The sequence below is a fragment of the Carcharhinus amblyrhynchos genome, chromosome 30 (assembly GCF_965287045.1).
Source record: "Carcharhinus amblyrhynchos chromosome 30, sCarAmb.v2.hapA, whole genome shotgun sequence".
Taxonomy (NCBI): domain Eukaryota; kingdom Metazoa; phylum Chordata; class Chondrichthyes; order Carcharhiniformes; family Carcharhinidae; genus Carcharhinus; species Carcharhinus amblyrhynchos.
In genome coordinates this window covers 3265993-3284066 of record NC_137353.1, presented here as the reverse complement: position 1 = coordinate 3284066, position 18074 = coordinate 3265993, and the positions used below count along the sequence as shown (strand labels likewise).

Sequence of the window (18074 nt, the reverse complement as noted above, 5' to 3'; positions counted from 1 at the left end):
ACTGCAGAACTGAGCTACAGAAGGATCTGGTCCGTGAATCAGGTAAATTTTGTGAGCAGGTAACAGCAAGTGATTAGAAAGCAAAATGGAATGATGGCACTTATTGCAAAGGAAATAGAATATAAAAGGAAGGATATTTTTGTGACAGTTGGTTAGATCACATCTAGATTTGTGTGTACAGCTTTGGTTTCATGTGTTAGCAGTTCAGAGAAATGTGACTGATACCTGGGATGGGGGAGGTTATCTTACAAAGAAACCTTGGATAGACTGGGTCTGTATCTGTTGAATTAGAAGATTCGAGCGGTGATCCTATCCTGTGGGGGCTTGACGGGATGGATGTTGAGAGGATGTTCCCCCTCTGGGAGAGGCTAGCACTAGGGGACACAACTTAAAAATAAGGATCACTTATTTAAGACAAAAATGAGAATTTTTTTTCCTCTGAGGGCCATGACTCTTTGGAACTCTGTCACAGACCCTGATGGAGACAGGGTCATTTAATATTAAGGCAGAGGTAGACAGGCTCTTGCCTAACATTGAAGATGGGGAAATATGGAATAGAGGTCGCAATCAGATCAGCCTTGATCTAACTGAATGGCAGAGCAGGTCTGGCATGTCAAGTGGCGTATTTCTAATTTGTATGCATGTTCGTATGAATGTTGTGCAGATTAATTTTCAAGAGATGTTGTTTTAGAGGCTTACTGATAAAATTAAGCCATACAGTATTAGAACAAATATGGCAGCATGAAACATAAGGTGCAAATTGACAGGATTGTAAACAATGTGTTCCTCACTGGGTCATGATGTGGGTATGCCGGCGTTGGACTGGCGTAAACAGTAAAAAGTCTGACAACACCAGGTTTTAGTCCAACCGATTTATTTGATAATACTCGCAAGCTTTCGAGGTTTCCCTCTTCGTCAGGTGAATGGACAGTTCTGGCCTCAGACAGAGCATATAAAGCACAGACAGTTTAGAGATTATCTCTAAACTGTCTGTGCTTTATATGCTCTGTCTGAGGCCAGAACTGTCCATTCACCTGACGAAGAGGGAAACCTCGAAAGCTTGCGAGTATTATCAAATAAATCGGTTGGACTAAAACCTGGTGTTGTCAGACTTTTTACTGTGCTTCCTCACTGGGGCCAGATATTCTGTATCAATAAAGATCAAGGCTTTAACATCTGTATTAATAAAGATTAACAAAGATATAGAAATGGCACAACATGAAACTTTGCAAAGGACACAAAAATACGGGATGTGATTAAATGATGAAGAGCAAGCAATTTTGGGAGAGCAGAGTGATCAGTGGACATGCAAATAGTTGTATAAAATTTAAACACAGAGGAGTGAGAGATTTGATGATAGATACACACACATGCTAAATGATAATATTTTATAACATTAGGATTTCAGATACATAAATTTTTAACAGCAGGAAGACAAGTTGTTAAAGCCACTAAAAGAGAATACTTTAATAGGGATAGTGAGTATAAAAGCAAAGGAGTAATATTAAGCTGACATAAAAGATTGATTAGGTTGCAATTAAAATATTGTATGGCCACACGACTTCGTAAGTCGATTATACTTCATTATTCTTATTTATTCCAGTAGTGAGACATGAGCCATAACATTTAAAGCCATGCTGATTAATCCTTATGGTCTCTGCAGTATCCTGTAAAATGTTGCAGCATTCCCGAGTACAGTCAGTAGACTGACAGGTTTAAGTTTCCTAGTCTCATTCCTTAAAAATACACACATTAGGATAACATTCACAATCCTTATGTACATCCTCTGTATTTACAGACCTCCTAAATATATCAATGAGAGCCTTACCCATTTCTTGGCTCATTTCCTTGAAGATTTTAAAGTTCATCTCATCTGCCTTAAGTGCCCTGTAGACATTAAATTCTTTGAGTTTCTTCGTAACAGTCTTCGTTTCCCATGATTCATTTCTGAAGACTGTTGTAAAGAATTCATTTAACACTTCTGCCATTTAATAATCCCTCAACATTTCTATCTAAATATCCCTTAAACATCCTTCCTAGTTTTTAAACACTCTCCCACTTCAAACACAATGAAAAAAAAATTCTGTAGATTCCCCCTATAATCCATCTATGATTCTCTACTATCCTAACAGTCCTTTCAGTCATCCTCAAATAGCTTAATTCATCACCAGATTTGCATTATCAATGACCTCAGTTCAGCCACTGCAGCCTTGTATTTTTTTGCTTCCTTCACAGGAGTGAATTTCAGCAGTGTTCATAAAGCAACACATTTATCTGCTGTTTTACTGCCCAGCATTCTTCTGATAAGCCTACTCCTCTGAAATCTTACATCTGACTTCCAGGCCTGATTTTTAAAAGCAAGTTAGAAATAAAGCACATAGTGATCTTTAGAACCAAAGATTCAATTACCGGCAGATTAATTGTTATAGCTAACCGCTAAATATTTCATTTAACACATCAAGCATCCTAATATCCAAATTTCAATTATATCTGAGGTTAGATATAACTAGGAAATTTTGCACTCTTTCACTTTTCTGATGTCCGTTTTCTTTCGTTCTCGAAACATAGGAACCAAGAACCAGGAGCAGGAGTAGGCCACCTGGCCCCTCGAGCCTGCTCTGCCATTCAATAAGATCATGGCTGATCTTTTTGTGGACTCAGCTCCACTTACCCACCCACTCATCCTAACCTTTAATTCCTTTACTGTTCAAAAATCTATCTGTCCTTGCCTTAAAAACATTCAATGAGGTAGCCTCAACTGCTTCACTGGGCAGGAAATTCCACAGATTCATAACTTTGGGTGAGGAAGTTCCTCCTCAACTCAGTCTTAAAATGCGTTCTATTGATTTTCCTTCTGAATGCCTTGAACGGCTCCCAGTCTCTCTGTTCACCTACTGACAGTCTAACATTACTCATTTTAGCCTAAGAGCAATTTCTATCCTTATTGCCTTCTTTACACTTTACCACTTTGTTTCCTCACTGAGTATGATAGATTTGTCTGCGCAATGCACTATGTCCTCTGAGCTACATTGTGCTCCTTTATGATTGAAATCACACTTGAGATGCCCCTATTCATCTATCTTCCTTGTTTTAGCAAAACAAAATCTTACCCTCAAATCTAAACATTTTATATTTGCATGTCTTTACTCTGAACATTACATTTTCCTATCTCTTATTTACTTACCAAAATCTTTAGTGAATTATTTATTTATTCAGTCCAACTTGTTTAATATTAACTGCACAGAAGTGTGTTCCACATGATTACTGTATTTATTCAACATTTTCACTCAAGTAAAAATCCCAAATGTTCACTTTCCCCATAACTTTCAATCAAGAATCCTATTTTAGCGAACATCCTGCAGCACTATTTTTTCAACACATCGCACTATGTTTCACTGTGTAAAGTTGTCTAAAATAAAACATTAAACAGTGAATATTCAAACTGCCATCTCTCACCTTCAGCTGATCTGCTGCGATGTCTCCGTTTTTCCTTTCTCCGTTCCTCCTTTCTGTGGTGGGATTTTTCTTTCTTAGAGGTTTGCTGAGGGGGTTTTATTGCCAAAGAATCATCCTCCTCCCCTCTAGATAATTTTAAAAATAATTAACATTAAAACTGCTGCATTTGATTGGCAAATAAACAACTCAGCCTTTCTCTGGAAAGTTCCTTCATAACATAATTGTTGCTGACGCTGGATATCCTGATTTCCAAAATCATTGTGAATCAGAGCACTAAAATAAACATGGATAAAAATAAAAAGGTCGTTTAACTAAGTCAAATTAACCATCTTAGCTTAATTCAGAAAACAGGTTGTCAGCACTTACGATCTGGCTAAAATTTTAGGAACGGTTATTCAATATTGTCCCTGTTGAAACCAGTACAAAAATAGTTTTAAATGTGCAATTTCCATATTTTGTTAAGCAAAAAAGGACAATAGCCCACATGGTACTAAGTGTCTATCTCCTCTGGCTGGTAACAAGTTATTTGTGGGGAAAAAAAAATCAATGGGTAATTATACAATGCCTCTCAAAAATTACTTATTTTTGAAGTGCACTAACAGTGGTTATGTGAGTAATTTATGCAGATAATCATTTCTTCAAATCCTTGTACTGTACTTCCTCAGTAGAAAGTGTTTTCTATTTTTCACATCCATGAAACTATATGTAAAAATGAAGCTGTTGCCAATGTAACGATAATAGAACTATAAAATATATTTTCCAACCTAATTCACAGCCAGAAGCCCTGCGTATTGCAACATGGGAAAATCAATGCCAGAAAACATTTGAATCTTTTATTTTCAGTAGACATTGGAGAAGAATGCTCCATTGCAGCAATATATGAAATTACCAAGCATGACATCAAGAGACACAGGTGTTTAATTCATATATCTAGAAAATGGTTCTCAAACTAATTTTAAATAAAATTTAAAATTAAATTTTACACAAGATCAGCTTCTAAACCGATTAAGTGTTATCATTAGAAGAAAAGTTGCAAAGTAGGTGTCCTTTGGGTTTTTATTTGTTCTAAAACACAGCAATAAATGCAAAATCATACTTTAGCAATAGCTAGAAAACATTGAGCTCGAAGAACAGGATTAGAAGGACAACAAACTGGTGAAGGGTCCACATTAAGGTCAATGACTTCTTTCACTGATCTGCAAAAAAAATTATTTGACCTGACTTTTTAATTAAATAGGCATTTACAAATTTATTGGGAGGACAAGGAAACAGTTTTTTTTATTAGGAAACATACCGATCATCTATAGATCCTTCTCGTCTGTGTGGTGAATTGCGTATAGTTATCTCCATCTTGTCCTTGTGGTCTTGAAGCTCTCCTTCCTCCAGTGAGTCCCGCTTAGAATCCCTGTCATCCAACTGAGATGTATAAAAATAGGATGGTAATTCTGGACTGTTTCGCTTATTGTTGATATTTTAGTTTTCACATCATGTCTATGACACTTTTCTCATGTTCCAATTAATCTGCTCTTGACATTTTTCATCATCAGTTTCCACATTATCATTGCTCCATTTGCACCTACATTTTATTGCTATTTCCTCCTCATATCTGATTCATTAAACATTTGTGGACCTTAAATGTCTTCAAGAGTTACAGATCATTTTGAGAATGGCAAGTCTCAAAGAATCTAAAATGAAAAACAGTGGCATAGAGAAGTCACACAACTTAATCAGTACACCTGATTATCACAGGTTTGACAGGTTTCTTAGCAGCCTTGATGACGATGCTGTTTGGGCATTCTACAGCTTAATCACAGCAAAGTGTAAACAGCCACTTCCAAATTGGCAACGTAAATAAAACTTCCATAAAAACAGTAGCAGTTGCTGGAAAAAGAATTTGCTTCCCCGAAACTGTATTGCAAAGCAGAACATTTCCTACAGTAAACTAGATTATTTGGGGGAAAACACCTTTATTGTCACCTCCTTAAAAGTTTTTCTTTGGGCTGGCAAATTGAAAGGGACAATAAAAGGACTCCACTGTAGTACAGACAACATACACTTTCCAACACTATTTTGAAAACAAGACATTTTTGACAGCTTACAACAAATATTCACCATTACCTTATAGTTGCATATTTATAATTATTTTTCCTTTTTTTCTCCCTATTTGACACATTTCTAACATTAGCTTCAAGGGACAAAAGATGCTGTGTGCCTGTGGAGTACTTTCACTCAGTAAGATGAAAAATACTTTCACAGTTTACAGTGATGATGGAAATCCAAAGATCAGGGCAGCTTTAAAACTTTTACAGTACAGTGTCTCAAATCCGGCAGTCCAAGAACTGGAGTGGTCAGCAAACTGGGCATTTTTAGCATGTGCTGTGCATCAATCACAATTGAGTAAAATTTTAAAAAAAACTTACCTGGCTGAATCAGCTAGGCACCGCATTGGAGCAGTGTGGCACCTGACTAGTTATCCCCTTTGTTGCTTGCGCACTGGTCTATTCCCGTGCTCTGAGTGACCCTTGACTTCATCCAACCCAAACCACCCATGGCCCGAACCGCCCAACCTAATCTGGCACAGCTCGGTCCCGACGTTGCCTATTTTGAGACACTGTACATGAAGTTGCATCAACATGCAATCACTTTAAAAAAAAAATAAAATGTTCTTGCACTGCTGGTTAAAAGGGTAACTGGCAGCAATTTCAAACACTTCTCTGGGTTGGTGGATAAACCAATTGAGTGGCAACCTAGTGAGGAGAAAGAACACATATGGAGCATAAGGAAAGTTCAGAGAAGCAATTACCACAATAGCATTGATAAACACAAAAAGAATTACAAGGGAGTAAGAGATTACACAAAGTAGGGTTGTTTATGCTGAAATTGGTTAAACTAAAGGTTGATTTGGTTGAGGTTTGAAAGAAATTACAGGAAATAAACATGTTAGGTAGAGAAAAACAATTTCCTCTCTTAGGAAAAGCCTAAAAATTAATCCTACATCTTTCAGGAGTCAAATTAGGGAAAGCTTCTAAACACAAAGGGTGGTAGCAGTTTGGAACTCTCTTCCACAAATAGCAATTAATGTCAGACCAAGTGTTAGTTTTAAATCACCGCCAAATTTTTGTTAACCAAGTTGTTAAAGGAGGTGGGTCGAAGAGGAGTTGGGTCAGAGATCAATCATAATCTCACTGAATGGCAGAACAGACTCAAGGAGACTAAATGGCCTCTTCATGTTTCTTTGAGTTGAGAGGTTATAGTTGAAAAAAAAGTTTATCACCAGACACTGTTGACATATCATGTTCAGAAAGGTGAGAAAGTAGTTAGTAAAAACTCTCCCAGATATGGGAGCAGTATTTGACCCTGGGATTTTGCTTTAGTACAGGATGATAAGGAATACTAATGAGTTATAAAAGCAAAGAGCTGCGGATGCTGGAAATAGAAAATAAAGACCGAAAATGCTGGTAAAATCAGGTTTGGCAGCAACGGCAGAGAGAGGAACTAAGTTAATGTTTTTGAGTCTAATAGGACTCTTCAGTAGAACTGGGGAGAGGTAGAAATGTGATATCATATGTGAATGTCACATTTTTATCTCTCTCAGTTCTGATGAAGCGACATATTAGACCCTCCACAGATACTACCAGAACAGCTGAATGTTTCCAGCATTTTCTGACAAGGACGGTAGTTAACACAAATGAGGAAATCAAGCTTTCTGAAGAGATAGTGAGAACCTACATGGCTATGTTTTCTAGGATTTCAGCGCACATTCCTTACTTCAGTAATGATATAATTTATTACTTTCATTAACATCTAATGTTGCTAATTATTCTTTCCTGTAAAAATGTAATTTGAAATCTTTTACTTATCTTGCTCCTTTTGCCTGCAAGTGGTTTTCCAGATGTAGATACGCTTTTTAAAACATTGAGCTTTCCAGGCAATTGAAAGCCCAGACCTTTAAAATTGACATGGTCACATCATAGATGCCACAGCTCAACCTTGGATGCGCTGTCATACATGACAACATGGGAGAGGCTGTGAACAAGTATCCTTGCTGGTTACCCAATACTGCGTAATGGCACCTAGACAAGTAAACATGACCATTACACTAGGAGATTTAAAAACTGACAAAAGTATTGACAGATTAGGTCAAATACACTTCATTACTACCTCTTGCCAACCTCCCCTTTCATTAGACAAACCAGTAAAATGGGTCTGAACTGAACAATATCTAACCCTTTTCACTGGAAATAATAAATGTCACAAAAGGATGGTATAGACTTGAGAATCCAAGCAAATCAGTACGAATCATACTCAAATTATGAAGTATGACTATAAATTATACTAATTCTTACTGTTAATTGATGAGAAACTAACTATATCACCAGAATTTTTTTTTAAAAACTAACCAGAATTCTGAATGGGCACTTCCACAACAAAGGCTATAAACGAACCAAAAAGAATACACTTTTCTCGGAAAGGATGCTCAAATAGTGCTTTATGTAATGAAATGAAAGCAAAGCTTTACTTGCTATCTGATGTCTTTGAAGTTTGCCTCAAGCTTCAGCATTCAGCAATATTTTAAATTCACAACAAGGTCTTCCTTTTAAGAGATGCTTTTGCTAACTATTTTAAAACCAGCAATACATACTAAAATGTTGCAAGATTATGAAAAGATTTCTGAACTGAATTAACTTGATTACCACTTACTGTTACCCTGCTCACAGATCTTTTTTTAACCAGGATAATAGCGAACTGAATATTTTGAATTATAAGAAAATGATTTGTTCTTGCTTTGTGGATATTGCTAGTAAGACATTAGTGCTGTCCATTTCTAGTAGCCCTGAAAGCAGTCAGCTAGCCATATTGTGTGGGGCCTGAGTTTCAGTGAGGCTAGATTAGGTAAATATGGCTGGTTCCCTTCCTTGAATAGCATTGGTGAACCAGTTAGTTCTTAAAACAATGAGGCATTTTCCAGCTCACACATTACTTGATTTAATGACTTCTCAATTTCACAACTTGTCACAATAGGATTTGACTTGCCTGCCACTAGTCAATTAGTCTAATGCTGTACATCAGAGGAAATACCATTGTTATTAATAAGTATATGACACACAATCTGTATTTTTCTTCTATTTCTTCTCACAGAGGTGGGAATTCAGGCAGACTGAAGCAAAATAGTGTTTAAAACCGAATTTAAAAGCTTTTCAGAATTATTTAATCAATTTGATAATACTGAATGTTATAATAAAAGATAGCAAGGCCATAAATTCTGGTTGATTCAGAACATTCCTGCCTTTACCCAACTTCAGTGAACATCTGCTATTGTTTAACCCAGAAGCAGCATCAAAAATGTCATGAATCAATAGTAATGAATGCCTTCAATTAAGGAGGTGCACAGTTTCTTGTACACTAACCAAATATCATGCCTCTCGGTTGTCAACTACAAAAAAGGTTAACAATTTCATTTTTTTAACCAAGAATGCAAATGGTTTTATGTAAAATGACCTGAGGCAGCAGGAAATGCAATAAGTTTGGCTAACTGTCTTAGCAAGCTTGATGGTCACCTCTATAGCACTGATAAGCAATCATAACTTGCTGCATTCTCTAATTCATTCAACTGAAGTAAGGCTCCATCAGTTGGCTGATGTAGTGAAGTCTTGCCCTGACAAACAAGATTTAATTACGATAACTTTCCACTCTAATACTATTTTACAGACTTTTATATTTAGAAGTGTTGCAGGTTGGAGGGAAATACAGCTTCATCATTATACACTGGAGCTTTTGACTTCTTCAATTCAGCATTACTGACTAACCTCTGGCAAAAATTCCAACTGCAGGCAGTCTCTTGTTTGAGAACCAGTCCCAGGAACGATTCAGCATGCCATACCAGAGTGACAGAATAAAAGACACTGCACTCAAATCCTTACACAAGCTTCCAAATATGTCAACCTCAGCAGCTACCATGTCAAACAAAGGACAACAACTGGTAACTCTAATAAAGGTAGGTATATAACTTGTACCAACACTTTTGCATGATCTAATAATGGTATAATTTCCCAGTAGCCTTTCTTACAGGAGGGAAAAAAAAGGTTAAACACAGCTTTGTCAACACTCTATTGTAGGTGGACTGAGAATCGAGGCCACACATGAACAAAGTTGGGTACAGGGTTCTTAGGCTGAATAATGAGTAACTGAATTAGGTTTAGCTCAATGCTGCAAGCAGTTTTACAACAGTTTTTAAAGTGAGCAACATGATAAAAATACACCAACATAGGATACAAAATGCTGACAGCATTACTACTTACGTTTTTTGGACGCTTCACATCACCCTTTTCCTCCTGCTCTTTTCGTCGCTTCTTTTCCTGCAAAATTTCTTCAAGAGTTTTTACTTTCCAGTTATCCTTTTCATCTCCCATTGGAACAGACCACACTGAGCTAAAACAGAATCAGTTACATGCTAGTCATTACGTTAGAAGAGACACAATCTCTTTGTCTCAACCGTCTCATGCTGGACTTCAAAACAAAAAATGTTATACATAGACTATTTCCATTTCTTAGGGTGCAGCACAAACAATTAATTTCCTTGGATTTGCTACTGAACTGCACACACGTTCTTGGAAAGACTTTCTTTCCCAAAAGTCTCACCCCATCCATACTACAGAAGGTTCTTGGAAAAATAAATTTCAGGTCAAACTTACACCAATATACTAAACAATTACCAAATTCCACCAACTGCTACCAACACCAATTCAGTTAGTTGCTGGCTTGCAAATAGATACCTATTCCCTCATTAAATAAACAATTTTCAACGTTTAGGGCAGGGATTGGGAATGATTTAAAGGACAGTTGGGGTTCATTACTTTGTTGGATATTCAAGAAAATTCAGTTCAGAACCTTTTTTTTGCAAACTATATTGCACACCTCAGCAACACTCCAGTCACTGCAACGTTGAGTTCTGATTCATGATATTCAAAACAAGAATGCAATAAAGCCAAACGGGATTTCAACAATTTAAAATAAATTTCAGAACATATTCCAGAATGATTATGAGCTTTCACTTATTTGCAAAAATTATCATTTATCCTACTCGAATAACAGCTCAAACTAATTTTAAACATTTACTCATTTCAAAACAGTGACAGAATTTGAATTTAGACAATTACCAAGCTATTTAGAGACACAGTGACAGACAACACTGCTCTATACAGCTTGTGCAGGTACATGTAAAAAAAGAATTCACATCAATATAGTACTCATTCCTCATAATGTTGTCTACACATTGTTCAAAAGTGTAATTGCTTTGATACAGACATGTATCATAGATTTTGAATTAGATAATACCAACAGCGATTCTATTAGTGCAGTACAGTGGAGTCCTTTTATTGTCACTTCCAATTTGCCAGCTAAAAAAAGTGACAATAAATGGTAACTGTTCTCCCAAGCAAAGTTATTCTACTAAAACATTCAAGATATGATATTCTGCAAAACAAATAAGAAATAAATAAGAACCACTTTTTGCAGTAACTGCTACTGCCATTGTTGTGGAGATTGACATTGTTCTACCACTTAAAGGATCTGTACATACCCGTATCAGACTAGTTGTGCCATAAAACAGCACAGCAAAATGATTGCAAAACCTCATACAAATACATATTAGAAACTTAAAAGTACATATTTATATTGGAATTAGTTGCATTCTTTTTTTACATTGTGTGATTGGTATGTCACTGCTCATTTGTAAATCTCATTTTCTGATGAGCCTTGCCTCCTCAATTGTCAATAAAATGAACTGATCAGAATTAATGCTTGGTTTGAAAAAGCTCCCATTCAAGTGTCTTTCCTTGTTCCTTGATATGCAGTTAACCTGAAGTGACAAAAAAAAACCATAATAAAGCCTACATGAATATTAACATTTGTGTAAAATTTTTAAAAATTGGCAGGAATTGACAATAAAAAATGGCAGCATTTTTAGACCAAAAATTAACTGGCATCCATTCACGAGTTGGGATTTCAGATAATTATCATGATGAGACAGATAAATGAGGACTCCACTGTACTTCCAACAACCCATCTATGAAGAACTTAAAGAAAAGCTGCATGTTAAAGGTTTTCTAGCAGAGAACAAAATCTAAATTCAAACACTATGCAAGACAGAAAAACACAAATGTAACTTTACCACTAGAAGGATGTTGCTACAATTGTCATTGTAGTGACTGTTCAGACTTACAAATGAACTCTTGCTCCAAGAGAATTGCGAATGTTTTTACACAGCACACTGAAAGCAAAAGGTACCAATTAGTTATAATTTGTTATAGTGGAATTAATGCATATTATAGGACCTTGTTAACCAAGTATATAATGTGAACACCAAACTGAAAAATGCTTCTTGGGATGTAACACATTATTCTGAACATAGTGAAGTGCAACCCAGAAATAAATAGTAGAGACCAAGTGATTTCATTTTCAGATAATGGTATTAAAGTTTTGCAAGAATTGCCAATGTATTTACAGAACATACTAAGTTGGAAATCATTCAGAGGGATGATTCCTTACTTAAAAGTCCATCATTGGCAAATAATGCCTTGGCAAAACTTTAATCTTGGTCACTAATGGTGTGCAGAATTAATACCGTTTGCACATGAGAAACAGATTATTAAAAGAAACATTTACAGTGACATTTTGCCTACATTACTGGCTCAGAAAATGCGGGTGATAAAATACAATTCACCATACCAGAATAGAAATCACTGTAGGATTCATTTGTTAAGAACAAAATTAACATTGCAATAAGACTTCACCTCCAAACCATAATCTGGGCACATTATTAATAACAACACATTGGTATTTCATGAGAAAACACTACAAATCATAAATCAGTTTCATAGTCTTTGCTGTCAACAGAAGTTAAACTCTCAATCTAACTTTTGTACTTTAATAAATGACAGTAATTAGGGTACCAACTAACAGCACCAGATCCAGTTCTGTGCTATAAACAAATACAATCCTCTGAAGCACAGCATACTTGCCATTATGTATGTCCCTCTAACATACTTGCAACCAAGATTAGCTAATTGAAGGGGATCTGATCTGTCAGGTAAAGACTTCCAATATGAATGAATCACAGGTTTGTGAAGACAAGTAAAAGGACCTCTTAAATAACAGGTTTGATTCCCAAAGTTTGCTGGAAATTAATCAGGATTACAGCTCCTGATCATCATTTTAGTTTAAAGTTTATTTTGTTAGTGTCACAAGCAGGCTTACATTAACACTTCAATGAAGTTGCTGTGAAAAGTGGCCACACTCTGGCACCTGTTTGGGTACACTGAGGGAGAATTTAGCATGGCTAATGTGCCTAACCAGCACGTATTTTGGACTGTAGGAAGAAACCAGAATATCCAGAGGAAACCCACATAAACATGGGAAGAATGTGCAGATTCCACACAGATAGTGACCCAAGCCAGGAATCAAACCTTGGCTCCTGGTGCTGTGAGGCAGCAGTGCTAACTACTGTGCCACCGTGCCAATGTGAACTGACCCTGAAAGAAAAGTGTATGTTTGAGGCGTTTAGACTCAGCTATGACACTTTCATGATCAAATAATCTGCCAACACTCCTGTCCAGGTTCACATATGAAGTAGGAATACTTGGGCAAGATATTAGAGAACTGGTAGCACTTATAAGCTATAGAATCAGCAGCTGCAGGAGAGATGACACAATGGAAAATAAATGAACATATAACACTGTGCAAATGTAGTTGTTTCATGATATTTTTTAATATTGATCATTCATAACTACAAGAAATCAGTGATTGCATTCACCCCAGCTGAGGCAGTGGATGCAACATAAGGATTCAAAATGAAACCTGGATTCAATATCAGAAATCTTTTCACTGATTACCTCAGCTTGATTTAACCACAGCTGGCTCTCCCACCTTCTGCACTGGAACCCAGAGTTTGTCTGAGTAAAAACACAAGTTTCCTCAAATGGAGGCGACCAGAAAATTGGAGGGGGGGGGGGTGGAGGAAGAGAAAAATGAATGCATCCTTTCAGACATCTGAACATAGTTAGCACTGCTGCCTCACAACACCAGGGGCCCGGGTTCGATTCCCAGCTTGGGTAACTATATGTGTGGAGTCTGCACATTCTCCCCATGTCTGTGTGGGTAATCTGATTTCCTCCCACATTTTGGTTAGATGCATTGACCCGAACAGACACCCGAGTATGGCAACTGGGGGAATTTCACAGTAACTTCACTGCAGTGTAAGTGTAAGCCTTACTTGTGACTAATAAAGGAACTGTACTTTATCTGAAGGTGCTTGTCCAATTTCAAATCAACACGGTCTGTTTAGCGAAAATATTATCCTTTCATCTGGGACCACGTTTCCCAAAAAGCAGAGAGAGAGTTGGTACCCAGTGACCGGTCCAGCAGCCAATGGACAGGATAATGATTTAAGTGATGGTAAGGGCTGAAAGGTTCACTCTGTCTCTCTCTCCACAGATGCTGCCTAGGGTTTTTCTAGCATTTTCTGTTTGGTTTTGACACAGGTGTTGTGGTGCCTCCAAATGTCACCGACTGGTGCTTCAGACGGAAGCAAGCAAGGCCTTTCCTATCTCCTGGTGGCGGGTTTGGGGTCTGAGACCCCGGGATCGGGCTGCCTGCACCGCACACCCGCGGCCCGCACCAGGTGACGCCGCCGGTTTCAGGCCCTCCTCCCAGCACAAACCCGAAGGGAAGGGAAAGGAGCCCCGCCGCCCCCACGCTGCTAAACACCAGAAGCTAAGAGAGGGAGGAAGGGCCTCTACCTGAGTCCCAGCTCCGAGGGCAGCCCCTCCGTCCCCGGCCGCAGGCCTCACCTCAGAACCGCCGGCGCCCGAGCCTCAGCCGCCGCGTCGCACCTATTCCGCGTCACCGCCAGCGCGACGCCCCTTCCCTCGCTCCCGCGCATGTGCACTCAGTGGCTGCTCGGCGGGCTGAAGTTTGTAGCGAGTTGGGGAAAGTTTGTAATTGTTTCGGAAACTTTCTCCGGGCGGAACAGTTGCAGCACAAGTAACTAGCAAGGGCAGGAAAAGTGATCAGGCAGTCATTTTCAAGGTTGCTGTTTTTGTAATTTTCAGCACAAAGTTGAGGTAGAATTAAATAAAAACAGAAAATGCTGGAAAACCTCAGCAGGTCTCACAGCCTCTGTGAGGAGAGAATAGAGTAAGTTTCACACCCGGTTAAAGTCCAACAGGTTTATTTGGTAGCACACCCCACTAGCTTTCAGAGCACTTGCTGCTCCTTCTTCAGGTGAGTGGGGAGTTCTGTTCACAAACAGAGCATATAAAGACACAAATTCAATTTACATGAATAATGATTGGAATGCAAGTCTTTACAGCTAATAATGTCTTAAAGGTACAGACAATGTGAGTGGAGAGAGCTTTAAGCAGAGGTTAAAGAGATGTGTATTGTCTCCAGACAGGACAGTTAGAGAGATTTTGTAAGTCCAGGCAAGCCATGGGGTTACAGATAGTGTGACATGAACCCAAGATCCCGGTTGAGGCCGTTCTCATGTGTGCAGAACTTGGCTACCAGTCTCTGCTCACAGACTCTGCGCCGTCGTGTGTCGTGAAGGCCGCCTTGGAGAACGCTTACCCGAAGATCAGAGGCCGAATGTCCTTGACCGCTGAAGTGTTCCCCAACAGGAAGAGAACAGTTTTGTCTGGTAATTGTCAAGCGGTGTTCATTCATCCATTGTCATAGCGTCTGCATGGTCTCCCCAATGTACCATGCCTCGGGACATCCTTTCCTGCAGCGTATCAGGTAGACAACGTTGGCCAAGTTGCAAGAGTATGTACTGTGTACCTGGTGGATGGTGTTCTCATGTGAGACGATGGCATTCGTGTCGATGATCCGACATGTCTTGCAGAGGTTGCTGTGGCAGAGTTGTGTGGTGTCATGGTCACTGTTCTCCTGAAGGCTGGGTAGTTTGCTGCGAACAGTGGTCTGTTTGAGGTTGTGCAGTTGTTTGAAGGCAAGAATTGGGGGTGGGGGGTGGTCTTGGCGAGATGTTCATCTTCATCAATGATATATTGAAGGCTCCAGAGAAAATGTCATAGCTTCTCCACTCTAGGGAAGTACTGGATGACGAAGGGTACTCTGTCCACCCTGTCCCGTATTTGTCTCCTGAGGAGGTCAGAATTGTCGATCGATGAGTCAAGCATCACATCCTATTCTTATGAGGGCATCTTTCAGCGTCTGTTGCAATCCTCATCTGAGCAGATCCTGTGTATACGGAGGGCTTGTCCGTAGGGGATGGCTTCTTTAACATGTTTAGGGTGGAAGCTGGAGAAGTGGAGCATTGTGAGGTTATCCATGGGCTTGCGGTACAGTGAGGTGCTGAGGTGATCATCCTTAATGGAGATGCATGTGTCCAAGAATGTAACTGATTCCGGAGAGTAATCTATGGTGAGTCTGATGGTGGGATGGAACTTGTTGATGTCATCACATCTTTGTTTCAGTGATTGTTCACCATGAGGCCAAAGGAAGAAAATGTCACCGACATATCTAGTGTATAGCGTCGGTTGAAGGTCCTGTGCGGTGAAGAAGTCTTGTTCAAACCTGTGCATGAAGATGTTGGCATATTGAGGTGCGAATTTGGTCCCCATGGCTGTTCCGTGTGTTTTGATGAAGAACTGGTTGTTGAAGGTGAAGACGTTGTGAAGGTGAAGATGAAATGGATGAATTGTAAAATTGAATCTGGAAACTGGCAGTTGTTGGCATTGAATACTAAGGCAGTTGCAGTAATGCCATCGTCGTGGGGGATGCTAGTGTAGAGTGCCGAGACATCCATTGTGACGAGGAGTGTTCCTGATTCAACTGCTCCATGTGTGCTGAGTTTTTGTAGGAAGTCCGTAGTATTGTGACAAAAGCTGGGGGTTCTTTGTACAATGGGTTTCAGGATGCCCTTGACATAGCCGGAAAGGTTCTCGCACAAGGTCCCATTGCCCGATATGATGGGACGGCTGGGTGTGTTTGCCTTGTGTATCTTCGGGAGGCAGTAGAGATCTCTAAAGTGGAGAGTACGTGGGATGAGAGCATGGCAGGTGCTCTGAAGGTCACATGACAGCAGAGTCACTGAGCAGAGACTGATAGCCAAGTTCCACACACATGAGGACGGCCTCAGCCGGGATCTTGGGTCATTGTCACGCTATCTGTAATTCCCACAACTTGCCTGGACTTGCAAAATCTCACTAACTTTCCTGTCTGGAAACAATTCACATCTTTTTAACCAGTGCTTAATGCTCTCTCCACTCACATTATCTGTACCTTTAAGACTTGATTAGCTATAAGGACCCACATTCCAATCATTATTCAAGTAAATTGAGTTTGTGTCTTTATATGCCCTGTCTGTGATCAGAACTCCCTTGCACCTGACGAACGAACAGCCAGTTCTGAAAGCATTTGCTGCAAATAAACCTGTTGGACTTTAACCTGGTGTTGTGAGACTTCTTACTGTGTTTACCCTGGTCCAACGCCAGCATCTCCACATCGAGAGAGAATAAAACCAACGTTTCACATCTGGATTACCTTTTGTCAGAGTTTGACTTCCTCAGCCACAATTTTTTTTTGTTTTGATTCCAATTCAATCCAATCAAGTCCAATTCAGAGTCTCAAGAAGTTGAGACATTTCCGATCCAAGCTGACAAGACAGGGCTCTCACCTCCTGTCTTGGGCATGACCTACATGACAAAGCCGATTGGAGATGGCATAGCTCCTCCTCAAAGGCTTGATCTCATTGGCGTCTTAGCCAAAGGCCGAGATGCCGCTTTTAAAAATTGCTTCAAATGAAGCTAAAATGTAACTTAATGACTTCAACCAAGCATAGCATGTCAATACTACACTTGATCCAGTCACTAATATGCTTTTTTTGGATAACTTTTGATAAGTTTTATTGTGAATTGGTCCTCCAAAAACAAAGAATGCAGCTTAAAGTTGGGTGACTTGGCCCTTCCTCTTCTTATGTCCTCCCAGCTCAAAGTGTTTGCATCTCTTGATGGCCAGCATTCTCTTTGACTGACAGTTGGGCTCCACACACTCCAGTTTCAGCACAATCTTCTTTGTGGTCTTAGCCTTTTTGTGAAATATAGGTTTTGTCTGTCCACCATAACCACTCTGCTTTCTGTCATAACATCTCTTACTCTGTGCGTAGGAGGAATCCTTCACTTTCTTGTACTGAGTAACCTCGTGGGGCTGGTGCCTACAACATTTTTTTTGCAATACGTCCTCCGGGTCTTTGGTACATCAACCATCTGCCCAAGCCAGACAAAATCATAGGTATAAACAGGAATATACTGCTGAGGCTTTATAAGGCTCTGGTGAGACCACATTTAGAAAATTGTGAACAATTTTCAGCCCTATATCTAAGGAAGGATGTGCTGGCCTTGGAGAGGATCCAGAGAAGGTTCACAAGAATGATCTCGGGAATGAAAAGCTTGGCGTAAGATGAGTGTCTGAGGACTCTGGGTCTGTATTTGATTGAGCAGGGGTGGAGGGATGCAGGAACCCATTTAAATTTACAGAATAATGAAAGGCCTGGATAGAGTGGCCATGGAAAATATGTTTGCATTAGTAGGGGGTGACTAAAA

General features: G+C 39.2%; 1 protein-coding gene and 1 pseudogene across 19 annotated transcripts in view; both read right to left on the bottom strand.

Annotated features, from left to right (window-relative positions):
• cdk11b (cyclin dependent kinase 11B) overlaps positions 1-14361 on the bottom strand; it is a 43512-nt gene extending 29151 nt beyond the window's left edge. For 3 of the 19 annotated variants that reach the window (XM_080215190.1, XM_080215197.1, XM_080215198.1), the window contains exons 1-6: positions 14253-14354; positions 11627-11725; positions 9756-9885; positions 4751-4872; positions 3457-3581; positions 1829-1954 (exon numbers count right to left, since the gene is read on the bottom strand). In XM_080215190.1, coding sequence (XP_080071316.1) covers positions 1829-1954; positions 3457-3581; positions 4751-4872; positions 9756-9866 — 484 coding nt within the window. In that variant the 5' untranslated portion in view covers positions 9867-9885; positions 11627-11725; positions 14253-14354. Of the gene's footprint in view, positions 1-1828; positions 1955-3456; positions 3582-4750; positions 4880-5036; positions 7296-7316; positions 7486-9755; positions 9886-11157; positions 11315-11626; positions 11726-14252 lie in introns of those variants that run through there. The other 16 variants (XM_080215199.1, XM_080215200.1, XM_080215210.1 and 13 more) reach the window with 14 other exon arrangements.
• Positions 14362-17415: 3054 nt separating this feature from the next.
• Positions 17416-17738, bottom strand: LOC145360009 (large ribosomal subunit protein eL42-like; annotated as a pseudogene).
• Between the last annotated feature and the right edge of the window lie 336 nt (positions 17739-18074).